This window comes from Alexandromys fortis, unplaced genomic scaffold (genome assembly GCF_014885135.2).
Source record: "Alexandromys fortis isolate MF-2015 unplaced genomic scaffold, M_Fortis_MF-2015_v1.1 scaffold_32, whole genome shotgun sequence".
NCBI lineage: Eukaryota > Metazoa > Chordata > Mammalia > Rodentia > Cricetidae > Alexandromys > Alexandromys fortis.
The window spans coordinates 9,901,867-9,928,927 of NW_026067938.1; the positions used below are offsets into that span (position 1 = coordinate 9,901,867).

Below are 27,061 nucleotides of genomic sequence, written 5' to 3' on the forward strand. Positions count from 1 at the left end.
GCTAAAAATAAGTGTTTCGATGTGTTAGAGCAGAAAATTCAGTCACTAGTCAACTCAATCCAGATGCTTAAAAATTGTTAATATCTCCCCCCACCCCCGCCACAGCCCAGAGCCCAGAGCCAAAGACAGAAGTTTCTAGCAACAATCAGATACGCAGTAAGTACTGAGGAAATGCTTTCAAGAAGTGACCTTTACTTGACAGGCAGTTTGGGAAAATGAGGAGATGCTGGGGTCATGTGGCAAGGGCAGAAATGTACTTTGGGAACAGCAAAATAAACCTCTTGTACATACATACCTCTTATTCTAACATTGGGGAGGCTGAGGTGGGAGGGTCATTGTAAATTTGAAGCTTGTTTGGGCTACAAAGCGAATTCAAGGCAGCCTGGACTGCATAGTGAGTTCAAAGCCAATGTGGGTTACATAGTGAGGCATTCTGCTATACCCATCACCCTGAATCCTTTCTTAAACAGAATGTTTGGGGACTGCTGGTCAGTGTGGAAACAGATCCCCTCATCAGTGCATTGTGTGTTTGGCTGATGCAGGTGTATTGCTTATCTGACTTTGCTTGGAAACAAATTCCAGTGTGCTGGGGGGAAATCCGGTTTAAACCAAGAGGATTTTCCAGTGAAACACCCTGTATTTTGTGTGCTGTTTCCAGCCTGTCATTCCAGGGGGGCTGTTCCCTCAAGTGTGCTCTCTAGGTCACTGAACTTTGAATTTCACCTGCCTTCTTTGATGGACTCTTCAGACTGGGCCTGTACCTCAGTTGGCAGAGTGCTTAGCTCAGTTGGTGGGGTGTTTGCTTTCCATGCAGTAGGTCTTGGGTTTGATCCCTAGCACTGCAAAAATAAGTACAAATTTAAAGCTATGCCTGATGTCATATATCTATAATTCCACCTCTCCAGTAGATATAGGAACATAAGGAGTCAAGGTCAGTTTGATTATTTAATAGCTTCAAGCTCTACCTAAGGCTCTATTTCAAACAACAATAGCTCCCAGGTGGTAGTGACACTTGCGTTTAATCCCAGCAGGCAGTAGCAGGTGGATCTCCATGAGTTCGAGGCCAGACTGGTCTTCAGCGCGAGTTCCAGGACAGGTTCCAAAGCTGTACAAACCCGAAAAACAAAAACAAAAGAAAAAACCAACAACAACAACGAATTATAACCTGGATTTTCCATTCTACATGATTTTTAGGGATAGTTATCTAGTCTGTGGTTTTCAATTGCCTTCTTTTCTTTCTTTCTTTTTTAAGAAAATTTTTCTCTCATTCAATACGTCCTGACAACAGCCTCAACTCCTTCCTCTGTTTTCTTTTGAAAAAGAGAGGACCTACCAGGGTTATCAATCAAGCATGACATAAAAAGATGCAATAAGACTAGGTATAAACCCTCATATCAAGAGGAAAAGGGTCTCAATGGCCTTCTTTTTGAACATTTATGTATGTATGTACATATGTATGTATGTATGTATATGTATGTGTGTGTGTGTGTGCCTGCACTCTGCGTGCTTGCCTTGCCATATTGTACTTGTTTAGATAAAAGGACAACTGTGGAAACTGGGTTCTTTCATTTACTTTGTGAACTTGGGGATTAAACTCAGGTTGTCCAGACTTGGTGGCAAGTGCTCTCACCTGCTGAGCCATCTTTCTGGCTCCTCAGTTGCCTTCTTGATACAAAGCCTTTATATAAATTTTAGATATTGAGGAAGTGGCTACGCATCACTTCCAGCCCCCCTCTAGCTGCCATCTTGCGTCCCCTTGTGTGTGTGCCTTATCTCAGCTGGTCCGCCCGAGACCTCCTGAGCGCGAACCCTAGTCCCCCGTGCGGCCCCATTTCCACTCCGACAAGATGAAAGAAATGATCATGAACCAGGAAAAACTGGCCAAGCTGCAGGCACAAGTGCGCATTGGTGGGAAAGGAACTGCTCGCAGAAAGAAGAAGGTGGTTCACAGAACAGCCACGGCAGATGATAAAAAACTGCAGTTCTCCTTAAAGAAGTTAGGGGTGAACAATATCTCTGATATTGAAGAGGTGAACATGTTTACAAACCAAGGAACAGTGATCCATTTTAACAACCCTAAAGTTCAGGCGTCTCTGGCAGCAAACACCTTCACCATTACAGGCCACGCCGAGACAAAGCAACTGACAGAAATGCTTCCCAGCATTCTAAACCAGCTTGGGGCAGACAGTCTGACTAGTTTAAGGAGACTGGCTGAAGCTCTGCCCAAACAATGGTAGAAGAACACCACTTGCTACTGGAGAGGATGATGATGAAGTCCCAGATCTGATTCTAGGAATGGGGGAAACTGAGTGGAGGCACCTTGTGAACACAGGAGCTGCTATTTTATATCATGGCTGCTTTTTAAAGGTCTTTTGTTTATGGATCTGATCAAATCTAGATCGCTAATATTTTTAAGCCCAAGCCCCTTGGACACTGCAGCTCTTTTCAGTTTTTGCTTAAACACAATTCATTCTTTGCAGCAAATTAAGCTGAAGAAGCCTGGGAATAAAGTTTGGAAAAGGGTTAATAAAATTCTTTGCCTAGTAAAAAAAAATAGATATTTTGGGACTGGAAAGATGGCTCAGCAATTAAGAGCACTGGCTGCTCTTCCAAAAAGTCCTGTGTTCAATTCCTAGCAACCAAATAGTGACTGACAACCATCTGTAATGAGATCTGGTGTCCTCTTCTGGCCTGCAGGCATACATGCATGCAGAATACTATATACATAATAAATAAATAAATCTTTTTTTAAAAAATTAGATATTCCCGCTGATCATTAAACTCATATGTATATGTACTGAGTAGAAATCTCTATTTGGATATATGCATGTATCTCAAAGACACCGTGCCCATACTTTATATCTATGAATATAAAAATATGCTATCCTCTCTCTATGCCAACCAAATACATCCTTGCAGTTAAGCAAGAATCTTGCTGTTGACCATAAGTGACTCTCCCCTTCACAATTCTCTAGGTAACCAAGGGCTAGCACTTCTAGTCTACTTTAAATTTCATTAGGGAAGTTCATTTCTTTCTGTTTCCACTCCTATCTCCCCACTTTAGCTTTTAGCTGAGAACTGCAACCAACTGTCAAGCTGTGTGACAGTTTTAATTATTTTGAACCCAATCGTCACAGTCATTAACCTCTGATCATACCAGTCTGCGAATGTGAACTTACTCGAGAATGAAATAAAATTCTGTCATATTTGCAAAGCCATGCCTATTTTTCCACCCAGACCACAGAAGCTGTTTTAATAGAATGTGATGGTTTGGATGCGGTTTGCTCCCCAAAAGCTCATGTGTTGAATGTTTGTTCTTAGTATGAAAGGTGGTTGGACCTTTAGGAAGTTGGGCCCTGTGGGACGTCCTTCTGTCTATGCATGCTGTCCTCAAGGGGAAATCAAGCCATTCTCCAGAGATGTCTTGTCCACTTCTCACAAGGAGGGCTGTCTAACTGGAGTCTGACACCATACCACTGTCTGCATTTCTGGCTGATCATACCATGTTTTGCCACCATACACACAGCAGACATCAATTAGCTTCCCATCCAAAGCCTGATATTTTGCCTGTCTAAGACACCTGAGCCAATAGCAAGGCAGGAGAAAGGATAGGTGGGGCTGTTAGGCAGAGAGAAAAAGAATGAGAAAAAATCGGGGAGGAGAGAGATCAAGAAGGGAGAAAAAAAGAGGCCAGTCCCAGAGTAAGAGTGAAAGGAAGATGTACAGAAGCAAGAAAAGGAAAAAGCCCAGAGGCAAAAGGTAGTGGGATAATTTAACAAAAGCAGGCTTAAAAAACAAAAAGCCAAGCTAAGGCTGGGTATTTATAAGAAATAAGATTCCATATCTAATTTATTTGGGAGCTTGGTAGTGGCGCCCTCATCTCAGCTCCCAAAGACAAAAGAATAAAGAGTGAAAAACAAGCTATAGGAGTTCTCTCTCTCTCTCTCTCTCTCTCTCTCTCTCTCTCTCTCTCTCTCTCTCTCTCTCTCTCTCTTTCTGCTCCTTTCCCTTCCAATGGGACTCATACTTGGAGTTAAGATGGGGAGTTACTGCACTGTGAGAGTCAACTCTGAAGGGAGAATGATGGTGTGTCCAGATGTAGCATGCAGGCATGTAGTTTACAGTGGGAAGCTGTAGTTCACATGGACTTGACATCCAGACTGTGAACACAAAATCTCAATAAGTTTTTTTTTTTTTTTTCTTGACAAGGTTCTTTGGTTGTCTTGGAACTCATTATATAGCCCAGGTTAGACTGTAACTTGGAGTGATCACCCTGCCTCTGCCTTCTGATCTTGGGGTTACGTGAGTGTGCCACAGTTCCTGGATAAGGATTTCAGTCTTCTGGTTGCACTTCCACAAACATGTTGCATCATTCCTTTAACTTCTTTGAGGTTCCAAGTCACAGTAATGTGGCTTATGGTCCTTGTGTCACAGCTCCTCAGGGGCATCCATTTCTTAGTGGTTAAGTGGGATTAGGGCAGGATTATCAACAGTTTCCGAAATGTCCCTAAGCACATCTCTCCCATTTTGTATTATTTGTGCAAAGTGCCATTATCAAAATTGATGATTGTAAAATCAAAATATTGATCAGACTTGGAATGTATCTGCACATTTATGATCTTAGAACTTGAGTGGTGAGGCAGGAGGATCAGGAGTTCAAGGCCAGCCTAAGCTACATAACAAGTTTGAAGACAGCTTGGACCATATGAGCTTCTAAAAAACAAAACAAAATAAGACAGAAACAAAGCAAAAAACAGAATAAATAAATGCATAAATGGTTAAAAACATCAAACATACTCTAGCCCTGCCTTACCAATTATCTACTTAAGATTTATTCCTTATGTAAAAATAAACAAGCACATCCATTTAATTAATATGAAAGTTTATTTTCATCTTTTATAATGGCAAAAATGGTATGTATGGTAAAGAGTTGCTTAAACACTTTTTGCTATGATTTATCATCACTAAATGTTTGAATTTGCATACTCATTTTATAAATCTATTTTCCCAGGGCCCTACAAATTTTTAGGGTGAAGCAGTGTGGCAAAGTAGAAAAAAGCAGCCCTGGTATAAAATACAAACACATATAAAATAGAATCGTAAGTCAACACAGTGACAAAGCAATGCAAAGCAAAGTAAGCTGAAATTCATAATTTGGAGGAGTGTGCGTGCATGTGCCCACACATGCGCGCGCGCGCACACACACACACACACACACACACACACACACACACAGGGTTTCATGTGGAATATATATTGGGCAAGTTGTTTATAGAGATTCAACTTTATTTAATTTTCCAGATGGCTATACTCACTTGTCCTAAATCATCTGCTGAATAATCTATCTTTTCCACACTGATGTGAAATGACAGTCATATTTTTAAAACTAGGCTTTCATACAAGGTATTTTCCAAATAAGCTCAATCTAACCCACTATCCCCCCAATATGCAAGGACTTATTGTATTTTTGAAGTTCTATTTATTTTCCCCTACACTTCCAACCTTAGCCAAATCTGAGTGGCAGTTGTCACCATGGGATATCTCTAGCATTACCTCATCACAGACATGAGACTGCAAAGGATGATACTTGAGGTGCTGGTGGCAGGAGTCGTGACACAGTGCCTTGAAGGTTTGTGGAGGACACTTTAAGAGAGCTGGACCACTCTGAATTTGGCACATCTCTGAACAGAGCCTACCTACCCAGTGTGTTTAGAGAAATAATAAAGTCTGCAATTTCCAAGGAAGAGTTGTGCCAGTGTGTTGGAGGAGGCCACTAGTTACTTCCCGGCTACTTAGCCCTGAAATAATCACACAGAAACTGTATTATTTAAATCACTGCTTGGCCCATTAGCTTTAGCTTTTTATTGGCTAACTCTTACATCTTAATTTAAGCCATCTCCATTAATCTGTGCATCACCACAAGGTTGTGGCCTACCAGCAAAGTTTCAGCATGCCTATCTCCGGCAGTGGCTCCATGGCTTCTCTCCAACTCCACCTCCTTTCTCCCAGCATTCAGTTTAGTTTTCCCCACCTAGCTCCGTTCCCCTATAGCTCTTGTATAGGCCAAAAGCAGTTCCTTTATTAACCAATAATATTCACAGCATACAGAGGGGAAATCCCACATCACCAGTGGGTGTAACCCTCATACCTCAATGACAGTTGTCCACTTCTGATTCCATCAGAGATAATTCATTTATTTGAGATTATTGGAATTTTTTTTTTTTGTTTTTTTGAGACAGGGTTTCTCTGTGGCTTTGGAGCCTGTCCTGGAACTAACTCTTGTAGACCAGGTTGAACTCACAGAGATCCGCCTGCCTCTGCATCCCGAATGCTGGGATTAAAGGCGTGCGCCACCATCGCCCAGCTGGAATTTTTTTTTTTATGTTAAAGTCAACAGCAAGACGTAGTATAGTGTGCTGACTAAAGAGAATGACCTCTTTGGTAGGAGGAGTAGGTTCACGTTTCTTATTTTGATCTAACCTAAGTAAGCATAAAGGTTAGGTTTGCATCTTCACCTGTGGAAGGTTATTAGATGTAAGATTGTTCTACTTTCAGCAGAGTAGAAGCTGCAACTGTGTAGTGATGTGATTCCTCCTAGACATCCATTTCAAACATTCTTTTAATGTTTTCAGAGAGAGAGTCTCACTGTGCTGCAGGCTGGTCTGGCTTGGACCTTGCCATGTAGTCCAGGCTGGCCTATAATCAGCAATCATCATGGTTCAGCCCCCCTGAGTGCTAGAATTGTAGGCATGGTTCATCATTCTTCATTGAAAAACTTCCTTATGTTGATTTCTGAACATATGGGAAAAAATTCTCCTGGTCATAAATGAAGAAGGCACAGGTATTATCTTTTTTTAATTGATATTTATTAAGCTCTACATTTTTCTCTGATCCCATTCCTGCCTCTCCCCTCTCCCCTTCAATCCTCCCCCAAGGTCCCCATGCCCCCAGTTTACTCAGGAGATCTTGTCTGGCACAGGTATTATTTACGAAGCTCATAAAAAACAGGTGTTTATTTGGAAGAAGGACGTGCAATGGAATAGTAGTGTGAACTGGAGGCAGAACATGCCAGTCTCCTAATTCCAAATTGGAATGTGGGCTCTGTGATGCACTCCAACTCAACTGTGAGACTCTTTCCAATGACTCCTCCTAGGGCGGGGTGTGAATTACATCGAACGTTGGTAGCATTTCTTAAATCTTTTTTCCTAGAATGGCATTTAATTTAGAGTTATTGCCAATTTATTTTTTGGAAGACTCTGGCTTGTGAGTAATTCCTAATGGCGTGGAAGCTGTGTTCATGTAGCAGCTTGAAAGTCACCTCAGCCATAATGCTTTTATGGTGCCTCACTGATGCCACCGCAAATGCTGGGGACAATAACACAACTCTGTGATGGTTTGGTCAAAGCCTCATTTTTGAAAACTGTGTATAAATGAAGTATGTTTATAACATTTGAATCAATGTCTTCACCCTGGATCTCCACCACCAGGCCGAGAGGTGATGGGTCAATGACTTTGGAAAGGTGAGTTTTGGTTAGTTATTGTTGAAAATAAGACAACACCTAAAATTCTATTGGAAGTTAATTGGAAAAGAGGATCAATTCTTAAAAGTCAGAGCACAAGGTTAATGGGATAACTTCGATAATATAGGCCTGTAGAAGGTTGCCAAGCCAGAGAGCAACAGGTCAAGAGTATAAACGGAGTCTGGTGAGCCGAGTGGAGCTTATGAAACACTTTCTGGCAAATAGCATATGAAAGAAGGGCATGAACAGGAGGACTCATGGGCATAGGACACTGTGAGTTTATACAGCACTTGGCACTAATCATAGAGGTCACTGTACAGAATGCCATACATTTCCTTTTTCATAGACCGAAAGGAAAACGTCTGCCTACGTGATTCCTGCCAAGTAAGAAATGAAAGAGAATAAGGTGGTTTATGGCTCGTTTGAACATTACTGGAGGGTAAAAACCAACAAACAAAATTATGCCAAGATGTAGTTACTTCTATCCATCCTGTAGTGCTACCAGCGTTCTTGAGGTAACGTTTAAGAATATCAATTGAACTACTTTCGATGGCAGAGGGATGAGTGAGCATGTGGGCTTTCAGGGCTGAGAGGGAACTCTAACAGTTAATTCATTGTTTGCCAAAGGCCAAGGAATAGTTCAGTGGTTTAGTTCTTCCTTTGTTAGGATGAGTACAATCAAACAAATGTACTGAGTGCCTGATCATTACTGTGCCGAAAACTTAAGCTTTTGTCAAGCAGAAAAAGAGAGTTTATTGATAAAAGGAATATAAGTTGCAATATCTTCTTTCTTAATTTTCTTGAGTGCGGTCTCCTGAAGGATTTAAAGCAGACTTCCTATTCAGGGAGCAGAGGCTACCCCAGTCTTTGTTCTGATTTACACTAACTAGTTAATCCTCTGTGCCCCCAACCTATATGTTTGAATGGCTTCGTGGTGCTTATGTACAGGAACTAACTACAAAATCCCAACTATATTGGATGCCCAGCATCTAGCGTGTGGCATGTGCAGAAGTGATTCAAATCCAAGTTTGGGGCTGGTGATGAGTCGGTGCGCAGGAGTTCCACATTAAGTCACAATTGGCTTTGTGCTGGAGAGCACACATCATTTGGTGTAATCAGGCCCAGAGGATAGCTAGAGTTTCTCATAACAACAACACAGCACCCAATCACCCAGTTGTGACCGAAGAGGACTTCTGTGATCCCAGACTAGAAGTGTCGCCTTGTCGTGATGTCCATCCAAGAGAAGATATCCACAGCAGATTTGATGGAGAGCCTTCGGGAAGAGCTTACCTGTTTCATCTGTTTGGACTATTTCAACAGTCCGGTGACCACCGAGTGTGGGCACAGCTTTTGCCTGATGTGTCTCCTCAAGAGCTGGGAGGAGCATAACACAACTTTATCTTGTCCCGAGTGCTGGAGGACTTTGGGAGCCCCTCATTTCCAAGCCAATGAGCGACTGGGGAGACTGGCTAGCATTGGCAGGCAGTTGAGATCTCAGGTCCTGCAGAGCGAGGATGAGCAGAGCAGTTGTGGGAGAGCGCCAGGAGCCAGCAGGGTGTTCTCTGATGATGAACAGAGTGTAGTTAATTTCTCAACACAAAGTCATGGCATGAACAGGGCATATTTCTCCAGCGAGGCCGAGGAACAACACAAAGTAAGTTGACTTGCTCAGTGGCAACCTCAGAGCGCAGAACTGGTCCTTTCCCTTAATTCTCATAGTGGTCTTTGTTGGTGATAGCCATGGGCATATGTCTTCAGAATAGCACATCACACACTGGTGTTTGGATCCTACTTCCACCGTTTCTTTTGAGAGTCTCAGTCATCTTCTAGTTGTTGGCTACTGGCCAATCAACGTGTTGTTAAACTAATACGAGTGGCAAATCTTTACAGCGTACAAGAGCACAGCATCTAGTGACTAGTTTTCCTGATCTTTTCACCATCGGGTACTCTGCCAAGGGGTTTGTTTCTCCTGCAGGAAAAACTCCAGGACATCATCAACCTTTTACGGAAAAAGAAGAAGGAAGCTCAGGCCATACTGAACCACGAGAAGGAGCGAGTGATGCTGTGTAAGGTCAGTGTCTGTCTGATGTTTGGGCTTGTGTGTGAGATGCCTGGTGAAACATGAGGGAGAGAGGACCACTGTGAGTCCTGCTTTGGGGCTTGGCTCTGTGTATTTGCCTGGGGACATGACAGTTCTGCTCAGCTTCTCTCATCCCAGGTAGATTTACATTTCCTTCTTTATCTGCCTTGGTTAGCTGCTGTGATGAATCTGATTAATATTATTTAAAATACAAGCAACAGATTTGCAAGAGAGGATGGAAGCCGGTTTTAAAAGCGAGTCTCTCAAATGCTTAGGGAAAAACTGTATGCAAATTAAAAACAAGTAAAGCGGAAGGGACAATAACGGCATAATAGTAGATTGAATCGTACTGGAACGAATGCCTAAGGTTAGTCACAGATTTGGATTTCAATTGCCTCACAGTTAAAGCGAAGAATTAAATGTTTAATATGGCACAGTGTTGATATTAGGGCCGGGGAGGTGGTTCAGTGGGTTTAAAAAAAAGCTCTTGCCATGCAAGTCTGATGACCTGAGTTTGGATATACAGAACCTACATAAAAGCCAGAAGGACAAGTATTTGTAACACTGTAGGAGGCACGAGTGTGCGCGTACACATGCGTGTGCACATGCACACGCACACACACACATACCTATTTCCTCATGCATTTGAAGTGAATATTTGAATTTCCCAAAGACTCTGAGAACATTTGTTCATTTGAGGAATCCTCTCCCTGAGTAGCCCAGTTAGATTCGAACTCCTGATTTACCTTTTCCTGTCTTAGGCCCCCTAAGTGCTGGAATTTCAGGTGTGCTGTACCACCATTCATGGCAGACTTTGAGTTCTTTTATCGTATTTGTTTTGGGAGACATGACCTTGCTGTATGATCCTGGCTGGCCAGGAACTCACTGTGTAGATGAACAGGCTGACCTCAAATTTTGCATCCATCCTGCTGCCTCTGCCTCTGCCTCCTGAGTGCTGGTTTTACATTCCTGTGCCACCATGTCAGCTTAGATCTAGAACGTAATGGTAACTTTTTGTGATGTATTCCTTGCATGTTATCTGATGCCAAGTTTATTTTTAAAATCAATATATGTCTAATAATGTACACATATATCTTTCACATGTTTTCTCTTTTTGAGTTTCATTTATTTTAATACTTGTTTCCTTTTAATTTTCTTTTCAGTTTTTTTTTCCCTCTTTTAAATTTCGTTTTATTTTTACCGGGTGTAGTGGCACTAACCTTTAATCCCAACACTCTGAAGGCAGAGGCAAGTGTATCCCTGAGATTTCAAGGCTGCATAGTAAGTTCCAGAACAGCCAGAGTTACATAGTCAGACCCTGATTCTAAAAACAAAACAAAACAAAAAGCAAAAGACCAAACATTTTAATTTTATTTTCAAACAGTGCCGATTACTACATGTCAGACTTTGTGATTCTTTTTTATTTCTTTTTTTTTCTTTTTTTTTTTTTTTTTTTTTTTTTGTCCGTTTGCAGTAGAAAAGACAGTTCTTAGGTTAGACAATCTGATAGTGTTGATTACTGTGGCTGCACACATCTTTCACAACTTTGCTCTTGATCCACCTCGTCAATATAAGGTATACGTTCTAGGAGTGTTTCTGTTGCTACCATTGTGTGTGTGTGTGTGCGTGCACGTGCATGGGCACGAGCGCACGGGCACGCTCGGGCACTGATGTGCACGTGCAATAGCAGGAGGAGACAAAGACGTGTAAGCAGGTCGTCGTGTCGGAATACATGAAGATGCACCAGTTTCTGAAGGAGGAGGAACAGCTGCAGCTGCAGATGCTGGACAAGGAGGAGAAACAGAACATGAAGAAACTGAGAGACAATGAGATCCACCTGACCCAGCAAGTCCGACGCCTCAACAAGATGATAGGACGGATGGAGTCCACCTGTCAAAACTTGACCTTAGAGTCTCTTGAGGTGAGGCGACATTCAGGAGGATGTCAGGGAAAATTGACGGGAAAAAAATAGGCATAGTGACCTGCAGGATTTCAAGCCAGAGGAATTTATATTTTCCGGTATTCATCTGAAAAATTAAGTTCTGCCTGAAAAGTAGTTTTCCTAAGGAACTGATTTTTTCTGGGTATGATACATTCTTCAAAAAAAGGAGAAATCAAACAAGGGGGAAAAAGACAAGCTCAGAGATGACTGTAGTTTCTTCTGGAGCTGCCTGTGCAAGCTCAGCTTTGTTTAGTAATTCATTATTTATTGGTAGCTAGTGTGGATGGTCAATTTAGTCTCCTCAAAGATCTGGGGAGGGTGAGCAAGAGTGTCACAGCCTAGAAGTGATTGTCATCTACAAAACAGATCTGGAGTAGCAAATATTTACTAATTAGACTCATGGCAATTAAGGATATCTATTGGTCCTACAGCTAAGAGGGGACAGAACCCATGTGTCCTTGTGCCAAGCCCACTGTTCCATGTTTGTTTACTTCCTCCCTAAGGTATGGCACTTATAATATCCCAGTCATAAGCCATGAGATCCACCTCAGCTTCACGTTCACTGACGCTCAGATTCTGCAGAGTGCTGTCTAATTCTTTGTCTTCTGAATGACTAAACGACATCAAAAAACAGAGCATGGACTTGGTCTCAGCTCTCGCTGAGTCATTTTTCTGAGTCATCTGAGTCTCACCAAGTCATCTCCGGTTCTGGGACATGACACTATTATTTGGCTTCATTATGAACAAGGGAAAGGGACTTAGAAGTCCTAGTGTTCTTTGAGCCATATATAGGCTGCTAATGGTTGCATAGGGGTGGGAGAGACATTTTTTTCAGTGAGGTAGTCACTAGTAAGATGCCCATGTTTTGTACATAATCTCTAACCCATGTCCCCATACATAACCCTAACTAAACTCATTGGGTCATAAACAAACAAACAAGTAACGTGAGTAGAATTGCCGACACACTGGGAAGAGGAAGGGGATGAATAAGAGGACAGATCAAAACCCCTTATTTACATATATGTATACATCAAAATATATTATATCCATGTGTGAAAGTGTCAGGATGCAATCCATTATTATGCATAATGAATTTATGCAAATAAAGTTAAAACACATTTTAACAAAGACTTTAAGAGACAAGAGATTGTTTAGTGGGTAAGGTCACTGCTGCCAAGGCTAACCATCTGAATTCTGTCCATGACTGGGATCCATGTGGTACAAGGACAGACTCCATTAGCTGTCTTCTCACCTCCATATTTGTGCTGTGGCCAGGCACTTTCCCTATATACAAATAAGATGCTATTTTTTAAAAAAAAATCAAAAGCATGAATGTGAAAAAGAGAACAAATGATTTTTTGGTCAGTGTGAGAATTACCTCATGTTCATCAAAACCCATCCTTAGGAGAAGCTGGGGCTTTATACTCTCCTGCCCTGTCTGTCACACCCTCTCGCGGTGTGCTAGGACCATGGAAGCAGATTGTGTAAAACTACCAAAAGACTGTGACGAAAATGGATTTGGTGCTCACTAGTGATTGACATGAGCAGCTAGTAACCTTCTTGTCTTTCTGTCCTTAGGAAGTCAGAGGAGCCATGGATCGGTAGGTTTCCATCACATCTCCAGCGTGTGGCACATAGGGATCTAGTACTGATGAAATAGTGATGACGTGGGGATGAGGATGTGGATGTTGTTGGGGAGAGATGATATGGATCATGAGGTTGGACCAGGCCATGTAGCATGCGTCAAGGAGAGAATGAGGCTGTCTTTTCTCTTGGAAGGTGTGAGTCACTGTTGCTTCAGTGTCCAGAGACCACCATCACGGAGCTGAGCCTGTGCCGTATCACTGGGATGAGGGAGATGCTGAGAAAATTCAGCAGTAAGTCCACCTCCTTGTCACACGTCCAGAGATTTCCATAGTTAAGTTCAGCAGATGTTTTGGGCACCACTGAGCTCGTGGGCAGCTTCTTCTACCATAAAATATTCTGATACGACGGGCGATGGTGGCGCACGCCTTTAATCCCAGCATTCGGGAGGCAGAGGCAGGCGGATCTCTGTGAGTTTGAGACCAGCCTGGTTTACAAGAGCTAGTTCCAGGACAGGCTCCAAAGCCACAGAGAAACCCTGTCTCGAAAAAACCAAANNNAACCAAACAAAAAAAAAAAAAAAAAAAAAAAAAAAAAAAAAAAAAAAAAAAAAAAAGATTCTGATCTGATACAAGGTTCCCAGGTCTAGTGTCCCTGAACTAGTGCTGAGCACCAAGTTACAAACACTGCCTGTGCTCGAGCCAAGAGGCAGAGAGCTTGCTTGCTGTTCTGTGAGGCTCTGCTTGTTGTGACTAGGTCTTCAGTCCTGCTTTTGCCACCTTGTTCTGTGATATGCACACACCACACACACCACACACAATAATCCTCACGGAGAGGATCCTTCTTTGTCAGCTCTCTTCCTGTTAGGATAAATGCTAGCTTAAATGCTTTTGTTTTAATCTTTGTGTGCAGGCAGGCAGTGGTGTGCGCGCGCGCGTGCGCGCAGCGCACCCACAGGTTTATGTTCCATTTAATGGATATAGAGGTCACAGGACAATCTTGGGCTAAGTCTTTGACTCTTTGTTTGAGGCAGGTCTTTCTATTTGTCACACCTAGATGCTCTGGGAATATATTTGACTAGAAGCTGTCTAAGTTGGATTGTTATCTGTAATGGTAAACTAACACCATTATTCAAAGATGGGGGTATGTGTAGCCTGATTCATATTGGGATGGGGGGGTCTTGGGGTTGCTAGGTGCATAGATTGGAGAGGGTGTGTGTACACAGTGCATGCAGATGAAGGAACTAGAATGTCCAAGTACATTATTACAGGAGGGTCTATATGGGAATAACTCAAAACCAAATGGGGTTCTAAACCTGCCTGCTTTTTTGCCTGCTTCAATGAGGGCCAATGATCCCATCTGGGGTTAGTGAAATTTTGGAGCCTCTCATGGACTTCCTCACAGGTGGGTGGAGATAAAGTGCTCCCAGTAGCTCACATACGCTTTATGCATTGTCACCTTGGTGCTAACTCACACAAAGCTGCATTTGACCACGGTGCACTGAAAAATAGGAATTAGAAGTTTGCTGTTATAACAAGCAATGATTTTGTAATCTTAGTAAAGTTGATCTCTTAAGGATTTTATTTTTCTTTTTAATTTATTTTTATTTAACTGTCATGCATTTATTAAACAAGGTCTCATACATCCTTGGCTGGTCTAGAACTCCCTGTGTAGTCAAGGGTGACCTTGAATTTCTGATCTTCCTAGTTTCACTTCCCAAGTGCAGTGACCACAGGTTTGTTTAACCACACCGGGTTTTGTGCAGTGCTGGGGTTTGAACCCAGGGCTTCGTGCACATTAGGCAGGCATTCCACTAACAGTGCAATGCCTCCAGGCATATTTAAATATTTAAAAAAATTTGTTATTAGCTGTGTGTATTTATGTGGGCCTGTGGGGGGAGGGTACACATGAATTCAGGTACCTGAGAAGGGCAAAGCTGTTAGGTCCCCTAGAGATGGCGTTTCAGGAAGTTGTGAGCCACCAGATAGGAGTGCCGGGGATATAATTCAGGACCTCTGGAAGAGCATCATGTACTTTTAACCATAGAGCCATCTTTCTAGCCCTTGTTATATTTATTTATTTATTATTTGACAGAGTCATGCTATGTAGCCCAGACTGACCTCAAAGTTATGGCAATCTTCCTGCCGCAGCCTTTTGAGTATTGGGATTACAGGCTTGAGCCATCTTGGCTTGGGTTAACTTTTAAATTTTTATTATCATTACAACAATTATTACAGCATTGGGGATTGCACCCAGGGCATTGTGTATTGTAGATGCTAAAGAAGTACTCTGTCCCTGAGTTATATCTCTATAACATTTTTTAGAAATTAAATAATTAATTGTAATAATGGAGACAAGGTCTCATAGAACCCATGATGGCCTTCAATTCACTATGTAACTGAAGATGACCTCAAATTCTTGCTTCTCTTGCCTCTGCCTCCTAAGTGCACAGATTATAGATATATGGCTACCATACCCAGCCAATATGTATATATTTATATATGTATATGCACATATATATTTAATAAAACTATATTCATATATATTATGTATTTCATACACATGAAAAATTATGATTGATACAATGATGAAATGAAATAATACATAGATATGCAGGATTTGCATTTAGAAAGAGTCCAACAAATGTTAATGAACAAATTAACAAATGTTAATTAGCAAATATTAAAGTCTCTCTCTTTTCCAACCGCAAAAATTCTGCTATGGCTAACAGCAAGGGCATCTTTGTATGGACAGATAACCTAAATTCTGAAACTGTCCTCTCTAGGAAACCAATTTCCTTACACTTCCAGGTTCCTCTCTCTCTGGCGAGTGTGCAGAGTCTCTGCATGTGACTATTCTATCTCTTCTGATAGCGAAGGGGGCAGACAGGGTCTCATTACATATACCTGGCTAGCCTTAAACTCATGGCGGTCCTCCTGCCTACACTTCCTAAATATTGGGATTACTGACACATGACACCAAGTCTAACTAGAGATGGACTTTTTTCTTTCGTTCTCTCTTTCTCTCTTCCTTTCTTTTTCTTTTTCGGAGACAGGGCTTCTTTGTAACCCTGACTGTCCTGGCACTTGCTTTGTAGATCAGGGTGTCCTGGAACTCACAGAGATCTTGCCCGTATTTCCCAAATGCTGTGATTAAAGGTGTGTGCCACTACCACTAGGGTGGACTTTTTTCTTTTCTAAAGAATGCTATCTCAGCAGATCCACTTTAATTACATTTAAAAACATTTTTGTTTATTTTGAAATAGGGTCTTATACTATAAGCCAGGCTGCTCTTGAACTCACCACGTGGAGCAGTTTGGCTTCAATCTTGGTTCTGAAACCAGATATTGCTGTGTAGCCCAGGATATCCTTCTATTTACCTTGTAGTCCAGGCTGGATTTGAACTCATACACTCTTGTGTTAGGTTTATAAGTGCTTTGGAATTGCTTGCCTGGCTAACACCCAAATTACATTTAAAGAATAGATTTAGCTGGGCTTGGTAATTTGTGCCTAAATCCCAGCACTGAAGGAAGATGCTAACACCACAGGAGAGAACTGCCGAATTCAAGACACAGCCTGGGTTGCTTAGTTACGTTTTATCTCAAAAACAAATAAATAATAATAGGGCTAGCTATTAAGGATGTAGTTTAATATTAACGTATATGGGAGGTTTCCAAGGATGTCCAACCATTCATTCTTTTCTCTTCTTGCAGCAGATGTAACTCTAGACCCAGCCACAGCCAATGCCTACCTAGTTTTGTCAGATGATCTGAAAAGTGTGAAATATGGAGGAACCAGACAGCAATTGCCTGACAACCCAGAAAGATTTGATCAGTCTGCCACTGTGTTGGGAGCTCAGATCTTCACCTGTGGGAGGCACTACTGGGAGGTGGAAGTGGGGAAGAAGACTGAGTGGGAAGTGGGCATCTGCAAGGACTCTGTGATCAGAAAGGGGAACCTCCCTAAACCCCCTGGGGACCTCTTCTCACTCATAGGCTTAAAAATCGGTGATGATTACAGTCTCTGGGTTTCATCGCCTTTGAAAGGTCAGCATGTCCGAGAGCCTGTGCATAAGGTCGGTGTGTTCTTGGACTATGAGTCCGGACATATAGCATTCTACAACGTGACGGATGAGTCCCTCATTTACAGCTTCCCATCGACCTCTTTCCATGAAGCTCTCAGACCCATCTTCTCCCCTTGTCTTCCAAATGAAGGGACAAACACAGACCCTCTTATCATCTGTCACATCTGAGGGATGTGCCCTGAACCTTTGAAGACAGAGCAAGGACCAGCCTAATCATTGAGATGGTTAGTGTGTTCAGAAACCTTCACACATCAAATAATCTGAAAGGAAAAAAAAAAAGCAGAAAAAGAAAATCCTTTCTTCCCCAAGACTTCCCACCAACCCAGTTCTGCGATGAAGAGTCAATTAAAAATCTATTCAACACCAAGAACTAGAAGCCGATACCCTGACTTAACCCAGTCTGTTCGCTGAGCTACCCTGTGTGTCCTGGCCGCTCAACATATGTACCGTCCTCTTTGACCTGTCAGTCTGTCATAGGCCAGGTTGAAAAATACACATCATTTTTTTTTTCAGTCTGTTTATTTGCTTTTCTAGCACCGTGCATCTTGTGTTTTTATCTAACATGTGTAGATAACATGCTGATCTGCATGGTCACCTCAAGAGTGAGTTCCTCCATCTAGAGTGGGTGATGGAGACTTAGGACTCAGCCTCCTCTAGAAACCTACTTTTTTCCCACGAGGCTTGGACTACTCATCCCCAGGAAGGCTTACAAGTTTAGGATGCCGTTTAGATTTGCTATGGTCATCATCAGACCATTAGTGTTACTATTATCTTAAGAGCCTAGAATTTTCTATAGTTTATTGCAGATAAAGGTCTGGTCAATAAACCTATTAAGGCAATGGACCCCCAATGGCTTGGGGTTTTCGCTGCGGGTGTTGGCTACACTTGATAACTTTCTGAGAGCAGAAGTCTTTTAGTCCCTGGAAGGTGGATGTTCGCCTTTGCCATCTCAGAATGCCAGGGCCTGCGGGGGATGACAGTGAGATCAGATGGAACTCCTTTGAGTGGTCATACCACCTGCTGGAAAGAGGCCTGCAGACATGCATCCCATTTTGTGGTCTCTACCTTTGGCATTTTTCTGTCCCTCTTTTTAAAAATAGAAATCTACCTTACGTTGAAGAATGTCACCGATCATAATGTCACAGAAAAGACAAGTCAACTGATAGGTCTTGACTACCACACAGCTGCCTAATTAAAGGTTTTCAGGGGGGAAATGTCATGGGTTTTGTCTAAAATAGAAACTAGGTGTGTGTGTGTGTGTGTGTGTGTGTGTGAGAGAGAGAGAGAGAGAGAGAGAGAGAGAGAGAGAGAGAGAGAGAGAGAGAGGCCGGGCTTGGCGGTGCATACCTGTAATCACTGTAATCACAGTGTGAATGGAGGCAGCAGGAGGATCAGGAATTCAAAATCAGTTTTGATTACACAGTGAGTCTGAGGCCAGCCTAGGCTTCACGGGACCTTCTTTCAACAACAGCATCAACAAAACAAACTCTATTCACTCAGCGTGCAAAACCCACATGAAGTCAGTAATGGGGTTTGTGTTACGGGTCACGATCGTCCCCTCGACCTAAATCTACTTTCTCTTTTACTGTGATACATTTCAGCTTTGTGCCCCAGAAAGGGAGGGAACAGATATGAAGAACCAGCTTTAGATGCCAGAAAAACACTCTCTTCTCTGTGTCTATATTTGCGTTCCCCATACATAGTCCCAGTAGATGACTGGGGTGGCACCATATTTAGTGACGGTCAGATTTCTTTCTCATTTACTATCAAAATAAATAGTTCTTTTTTTTGAGAGAGAGAGAGAGAGAGAGAGGGTTTGTGTACTCCTGGCTATCCTGGAACTTATTCTGTAGACCAGGCTCTTCTTGAACTTGGATATCCTCCTGCTGCCGGCTTCTTCCCCTCTGTCTCTCTGCCTCTCTGCCTCTGCTGGGAGTAAAGGTGAGCAGCACCATGTCTGGCCACTTGCCAATTTCTGTATACAGTATTCTGCCGGCACGTATGCTTGCACACCAGAAGCAGGCACCAGATCTCATTACATATGATTGTGAACTCAGGACTGCAGGAAGACAGTTATCTCTCCAGCCCCAGAAAGTGACCCTCAAAAACTCAGGTCATCCCTGGGTGGGCTCAAACCACCAACCTTTTGGTTAATAGCCCAGAGCACTAACCCCACAGAGATGGTGACTCCAATTTCTGTTGTCACTTCCTTACTGTGAACATTTAGAATTGCTCTATTTATAGCTGTTCCAAATGTACACAAGTCTTTGAGTGTGTCTAATGATCCCCAGGTGTGTTTCCTGCAAGCCAAACGGTGCCTGACAGACCCCATGGCCCTGTACAGATGCTACCTAAATAGGTTTAGGTAGCCCCAAGGATTTTACTCATCATTGTATTAACGGAGCAGAAATCACAGATCTTAGGCAAGGGGAAGAGTATGCCCTCTGTTCCATCTTCCAGGAAGGACTGCCTGGTATGGTGGTGCACACCTTTATCCCAGCACTCAGCAGGCAGAGGCAGGTGGATTTTTGTGAGTTCAAGGCCAGCCTGGTCTACAGAGAATTTCAGGACAGCCAGGGCTACATAGAGAAAGCATGTCTGGAAAAGCATATGTATAACCCAAGACAAGACAAGACAAAATCAGAAGGTTTAGTGTAAAAACATGGAGTATGATTCTTCAAAAAGCATTTCGACTCTCACAGAGTAATCTGCTCCTCGAAAAATGAGAAGTACCTATATTGTTGGTTTTCTTCGGCCCTGCAAGTGATTACTTCAAAAAAATTTTCAAAAAAGACTCAGGAAAAGCACAGGATATTCATAAAATATAGAAAATGGCATCAAATCATTTGGCATATATATATGAGGGAAAACAGTAAAAGTCAGAAAAAAGGAAAAAAAAGAACGTGTGGGTTAGTTTTTCATATTTTACAGAAGTCCTTTTGACCAAGCAGGCATAGTGGCACACAACTGTAATCCCAGCACTTCAAGGATATGAAGGAAGGAGGTGAGGGAGAGATAGAGAGAGAGAGAGAGAGAGAGAGAGAGAGAGAGAGAGAGAGAGAGAGAGAGGGAGAGAGAGAAGAGGAGAGACTCACCATTGTCTAGGATGCCCTGTAATAGATTTTAATTGGCTTCTGGTATGAAGCAAGTTTTTACGAGGCCCGAAGCTCATGCAAATGAAGTCATTTAAAAGATTAATAATAAAAAAATTACCAATAATAAAATAGGGTCAGAATCTCTAGCAAAGGAGTGGCCTGATGCTTAGACTTCATTACCTTTGTGTACATCCGTTTCTGGTTAGCCAGGTGCAAATATGAGGTAGAGAGGCCGAACAGCAAGCACCCTAGCCTCCAGCTGCAGCTCTCTGGCTACTTACTCTACCAGGCTGCTTTCTCTATCTCCCTGTGCCTCAGTCTCCTCAGTAAAATGAGCTTGAAATGTCTGCCTCAAAGGCAACCAACCATCAAACAACTGCGCTTGTGTGGAGAACACCTCCTTAACTCAGGAACTGTCAATCATCCATCCTTCCCTACTCTTTGTCATCCCCAGCAGCCAGACTGCTGCCTGTATCTCACTCACAGTGCTGACGAAGGCATCCCAGGCTCCTTGATTGGCTGCCTTGGCTCTTTCCCCTTCCCCCACAGTCCTCAGGCTGCCAGTCCCCGAAACCCTCCTAGACAACAAACCCAGATCACGACATTTGAGAGCTTGTTGTTTTGAGTCCATGAGTCTAATTTTGAAATTGTTTTCTTGTTTTGAGGCAGACTCGTATTCTAGAACCCAGGCTGGCCTCTAGTTTTGACAATTCGCTTCCTCAGCTTTCCAGTGCAGACTATACACAGGAGTTACCACACCAGGCCTGATTGTAATTCTTCCTTTTTGTATATTAGGAAAATTCTTGGACATTTTAGCTATTACTCTTCATGTTGCCCCTTCATTCTTTTCCTTCCAGTTCAAATAGTGTGATTGTTGCTATTCCCTGGCTTTACTGTGTTTTCAACAGACATGAAGTACTCACAAGTCTTAGTTTAAATGGAATTTCTCCTCTACCACACTTTGTTTTGGTGAGGAACCCCCCCCCTCTCAAAATTATATTCAGGGTTGGAGTAATGGCTCAGAGGTTAAGAGCACTTGCTGCTCTTGCAGAGGACCAGCGTTCCAGCAGCCACATGGTGGCTCACAACCATCTGTAACTCCAGTTCCAGGGGATCCAATGCCCTCTTCTGATCTCCCTAGGCACCGAGAACACAGGTGGTTCACATATACCCATGCAAGCAAAGTACATTAAATAAATGCATCTTTAAAATATATTAAGCTTTTGATTAGTATACAAACCAGCCGGTTTCATTATGACATGTTTACACGTGTGTACACTTAGACTTTGCTCACATCAGACCTCATTTCTCTTTGACCACTCTTCCCTTGTCCCCTTCCTCTCACTAAAGAGGTCCGTGTTTGCTTTCAGGACAGCTCTTTGCAATGGGTCTGATTTCCCTATCCTCCATCAGTATGGAAAGTCAATGCATAGTGTGCTCTGGAGAGACAAGAGTCTGAATAGTTCCCGGGGTAGCTCTCTCTCTCTCTCTCTCTCTCTCTCTCTCTCTCTCTCTCTCTCTCTCTCTCTCTCTCTCTCTCTCTCTCTCTCTCTGTGTGTGTTTTGGGAGTATGCATACATGTGTGGTGAGGGGCCTGTTGTAGGGAGAGAATCTTTTTTTTTTCTAAAAAAATATGGAATGCATCATGAACTTGCATGACATCCTTGTGCTGGGGCCATGCTAATCTTCTCTGTATTGTTCCAATTTTAGTCTATGTGCTGCCGAAGCAAGCACGGGAGAGAATCTTCATAGGAGTTCTTGGCTCCCCTCCTTTTCCCTTCCGGTTGTGTCCCTCTCTTCAAATTATCCCTCTTCTTGTCTCAACCCTCGCTGTCTTCCTGGATTTAGTTGCTTGTTTTTCAAGCCCTGTTTACAGAAGAGAGTCTTACTTGGTTTTTCAGGGTTCTTAGTTTCTGTCACTCCAGGACACCAGTGTCCTTGAAGTAGACTCTCTGAGAAGAGCTTCAGAAAGCTCACAGGAAGACCTCAGCCTGATGCTTTGAGATATTATCCCAACACAAGTCTATTTTCCTCCAGGAGAAACCAGGAGACCCTCCTGGCTAATCTAGAGGGATTGATGCTACTCTTACATCTATGCGGTTATATTTTTATAATGTGTTCTTGTAAATTAATGAACATCATCAAAAAACAGTTTAAAGTAATGTAAACACCGAGAGACATGCTGCACACTGTGTCCTAAAGGTTGAAATTACTTTACTCCCTTGAGCTCTCAAGACTCTGGAGCTAGCGATGTAAGAGTCTGTCTTTCTTCTCGGTAGATCTGAAGAACTGCTGGACTTAGTTAAAATTTTATGAGGTATTTTAGAGAGTAATTGTTAAATGTGCTGTCTCCTCAGAGGTGTTGGCAATGCTGTTTTTATCTGGCACGGCTTGTGTCGTCTGTTGTTCAGGCTGGAAAAAGGCAGTGGGGCTGGAAATCTAAATGCTCAGTTTCTGTATGGAAATTGTGCTTTGGTAAAAACAAAAACAAGAACCCGAAACCCCAAAACCAAAACCCATGGCTGTCTTCCAACATATTTTGAGTCCCTGTGCAACATACCGAGAGGGAGTGTAGAAGACAGGCTATTTAATTTTAAAAAAAGAGGGACCCAAAGGCCACAGTATTTGAAATCCGGGAAGAAAACAGGTCTGTTCAGAGAAAGCAAATGGAAAGAGGAGGTCTAGAGATAGGCTGCCTGGGCCACACAGAGAGGTCACCCTGGAGCTAAAATGTCCCTTCCTAGGGGTTCCTAAGGCTGCCATCCTTCCTCATGTTGTGGTGATCCTCAACTGTAAAACTGTTTCCCTTGCTGCTTTATAGCTGTCGCTTTGCTACTGCTATGAACCATATTGTAGATATCTGTATTTTCTGAAGGTCTTCGGTGACTCCTGTGGAAGGGTCATTTGACCCCCAGAGGGGTTTCAACCCATAGGTTGAGAATCAACGCTAGACTAAGGTCCTCTGGAACAGGAATGAGATGGATCAATTTTTTTAAGTGCCACACCTGACCCTGTGGCCACGTCTATGTACCCAGGACATGGTCAGAAAAAAGGCACAACCCGGTCTCTTTGTTAGGAAATGTGGAAGAGGCAGCCTGGCCTACACCACAGCCGTGGAAGACCTAAAGAGGGAAGTCTGAGGTCTATGATCTGTTGACCTTTCTGGCTTTGTTGCTGTTGTTTTGTTTGGTTTTAGTCAGAGTTTCATAGAATCTAGCTTGGTCTCAGCCTTGCTATATAGGCCAGGTACTTAGGTTTCTGATCCACATATATATCCACCTGTCAAATCCTAGGTTCATAGACATGCTCCTCCATGATGGTTTTAGGCAATACTGGGCATCTAACTCAGGGCTTCATTGTGGATGGATGCTTAAAAGAAATCCTACAGTAGCTAAGGATTGAGAAATAGATGGTTATTTATTAGAATTATTTAGTAGAATCCTCTGTTTGAACAGAGATCAGAAAACGAATCTCGCAACCGGAAGAGAGAGGCCAGAAAAGAGGCCAGATGCATGTAGCTTATAGTTTAAGAGGCCACGCTCCAGTGGTCTGATAACCACTGGCTGTAAGACTTCCTACAGCATGTCATGCATGCTAGCAGGCACTCTACCAGTTGAACTAAGTCTCTACTCCCTTGGCCTTTTTAATACTTTATTTCAGGAACCATGTAGGTTAGTTCTTTACGCCAACCAATTGGTGTTCAATTTGCGAACACCAGGTTTTTGTTTTGTCTGTTTTGTCTGTGAGGCATAATCTGGTTATGGGACCCTCTGTTGTAGAATGCTGTACTCTGGGCATGACATGGCCCAGTTGTCCTTTTGAGCTGTTAGCAGCTGTGCTTACCTGCAGGGAACTCGCACAAGTGGGTATATTTAGTAACTCTCCATCTTGGAGGCTCTACTACTCCTCAAGGACTTGAGTCAGGTATTAGCTGCTGAGTCACTTCCTGCAGGGGAATAGCTGCTTGTAAGTAACCATAATAAAACTCACTGGGTCACCAAACTCAGGTGGAATTGTTTTGTTTCTTGTGCCTCTACTGGTGAGAAGACACCTGTTCATGTTTCCTCAGTACGAGTTCACACAACACCTCCTGTCTATGGTTACGACACCTCCTGTCTATGGTTAGCCATGATGTTTGGTACCTTTTCTCAGTAAGGCATTATCATCTTGTTTCCTCTGTTTCTGGGTAATGACTTGCCTTTCCTCTTTTCAGAATTCTTCTAGTCTTGTTGTCCCACCTATACTTACTGCCTGCCTACTGATAAATCAGCATTTTATTAAACCAGTATGAATAACAAACCTTTAAAGTGTACAAGATCATTATCCCACAGCATTTCCCCCCTTTTTCCTTTTAAAACAAGACTCTGAATCTAATCTCCTTTATTTATTCTTTTTTCCTGACTATTATTCATAACAACTTATAATCAACACATAAAACAAAGACAAACATCCACAATCCATTTTTGGGAATATGGGTGTAGTTTTCTAGGCTACTTCCTGCTGACTGGGGACTCTGATAATCTTATGGGGATCCGAAGATAATTTAGGATTATGGTCAAGTCTTTACTGGAGTATTCTGTGAGGCTGGATCATCTCAGCCAGCAGTCTTGAAGCTGTTTTGAATGTAGAACTCAGAGGAAACAACAACACAGGTCTTCTGAAATATTGAATCATCTGGACCATTTGCTCTTATCAGAGATTTTTCAGGGTGTCTCCCTTGACCAAACCTAATTTTTCTTAACCCAGAATGAATCCACAACCTTCCATTTCCTGTGGGAAGAAAAGCAAAACCTGTTTTTCAAAGTAAGATATCTTTTGACTTAAATTGAAGTCAAAATATATATGTTGGATTAATCTAGCAGCATTTATAATCAAATGTCTTTTAGCAGCTGTTGTTCCTCCCTCAGCAGGCAAACAATTCAGAGACAACACAATAACATACAGTATCCAGATTCTCTGTGCATTTTCCATCTTTATGTGTAGGTTTTCTTTACTCTATTTCTTTTATTTTTATTTTTTTTTTTTTTTTTTTTTTTTTTTTTTTGTGACAGAGTTTCTCCGTGTATCTTTGGCTGTCCTGGTACTTACTCTGTAGACCAGGCTGGCCTTGAACTCATAGAGATCTGCTGGCCTCTGCCTCCTAAGTACTGGGGTTAAAGTTGTGTGCCACCACACCTGACTACCCTATATCTTTTTTTGAAGGACTTTCTCTACCCTTTTTCTTTTCTCTCCCAAGCCTATGTATATTTTCAAACACATTGTAAATGGTTTAGAATTTTTTTTCCATCAGAATCTGTCTTTGCTGTATCTCTTATTTTGATTTATTTAATCTGCTAAGTGATATGGATAGGATTAAAACTGAGGCTTTGGCAACCTATTCTTTAGTTTTTCAGAGTCTAGTTTCATGGTGGAGGTACTAGCAGAAGCCACATTTATTGCCACAACTCTGTGGAGTTTCTAGGTCTATGACACCACCTAGAAGCCTGATGCTGGCTGCTCATAAACATGATTTAAGTGTTTGGTGGTAGGGTCTCTTAAGAGAGCTGCAAGGTTTTTGCCACTATCTCTGCGTCAGGAAGCCTAGTGTCACTGATCACTGCCAGTAAACAAAGCCTACCAGGATAAAGATGATTACCAAGAAGCTTCCATTGACTCTGTTTTTGTCTGTCTAGAATCCTTTTTATAACCCTTTTCAGGCTTGATGTGGAAATTCTTGCCAAATGTTTGGGCACCATTTATGTAAAGAAGTTTCTGTCCCGCCCAGTCCTGCAGCCGTTCAGTCCCAAAGAAACACATAGAGGGTTATATTAATTATAACCTGGCCTATCAGTTCATGTTTATTATTAACTAGCTTTTACAAAGAGCGTTATCCCACAGGAGGGTACTCCAGCTCCCCCCACCCCTTATCCCCATCTCAGAACTAACAAGATAGCACTCTAAAGTGTGTTCTGCTTCTCTCTTTCCCTTATTGTACTTCATTTCTTGGGGGAGCATGCTTCAGATTTGCAAGTTCCTCTGCAGGGAACACTGAGAATAAAGTTTCCTCTACTTCTCAAAAAAAAAATTATAATAATGAAAGGGGCCTACATTATCCTTTCCATGACATTTAAGAAGACAACCTAATCATGTTTGAAATGTCTAATTATGCATTTAAATGGATCTTCCATTAGAACACTACAGACCCTTTCTCCCCCTCCCTCCCACTCCACACTTCTCCCTGCTGGTCATATTACATTTCACAGCATTGGGTTGGACTCTACTTAAGGCCTGCTGACAACCTTTATCGTACCGGCTGCCTCTCCCTGTTGCACAGTACATGAATCACATGTGCCATGGGGATGACTGCAGAAGTGAAACTCACCCAGGCCAATACAAATTTTGTCCCTGTGCAAGAGGAGAACCGTGTTTAGTTATTAGGATCCCCACCCTACCTTGTTGCGGCAGACTGTCCTCTGTCAACCGGGAGAGGACTTTGCAACAGGTACTGAAGGCTAGTAATTGATGCGGTTTAAAGGTCTTTGCATGATATAATTCATACACTAATTTGTAGAGAAAACATGTGAGGTGGTGTTGGGTTACGGACGCCACCTTGACGAGTTTAGTTTTTCTTCCTTTTGAGATCCCGTCCCCATACGTGCACAGCTGATACTTGCACAGCCAGAGTTCCAGGCTTCTGAGACAAAGACTAGCATCAGGCAAGGCATTGTTATTGACTCTATTACTGTCATTTAAATTGCTTTTTGCTGTTATTCGCAGG

General features: G+C 42.4%; 2 protein-coding genes and 1 non-coding gene across 3 annotated transcripts; 2 read left to right on the top strand and 1 right to left on the bottom strand.

The window, feature by feature from the left end:
* Positions 1-1,792: 1,792 nt before the first annotated feature.
* On the top strand, positions 1,793-2,237 carry LOC126504791 (transcription factor BTF3-like). Its single transcript, XM_050147284.1, has one exon. It carries the CDS (start codon positions 1,848-1,850, stop codon positions 2,235-2,237), a length of 390 nt encoding a protein of 129 aa, XP_050003241.1. The 5' UTR covers positions 1,793-1,847.
* Positions 2,238-8,748: 6,511 nt separating this feature from the next.
* Triml1 (tripartite motif family like 1) lies at positions 8,749-17,377 on the top strand. The gene is made up of 6 exons (XM_050147399.1): positions 8,749-9,174; positions 9,496-9,591; positions 11,291-11,521; positions 13,121-13,143; positions 13,322-13,419; positions 16,839-17,377. Exons 1-6 carry the CDS (start codon positions 8,749-8,751, stop codon positions 17,375-17,377), a joined length of 1,413 nt encoding a protein of 470 aa, XP_050003356.1.
* Positions 17,378-21,931: 4,554 nt separating this feature from the next.
* Positions 21,932-22,038, bottom strand: LOC126504853 (U6 spliceosomal RNA). The gene has a single exon (XR_007592734.1). It is a non-coding gene; the product is annotated as a U6 spliceosomal RNA (small nuclear RNA).
* Positions 22,039-27,061: the final 5,023 nt, after the last annotated feature.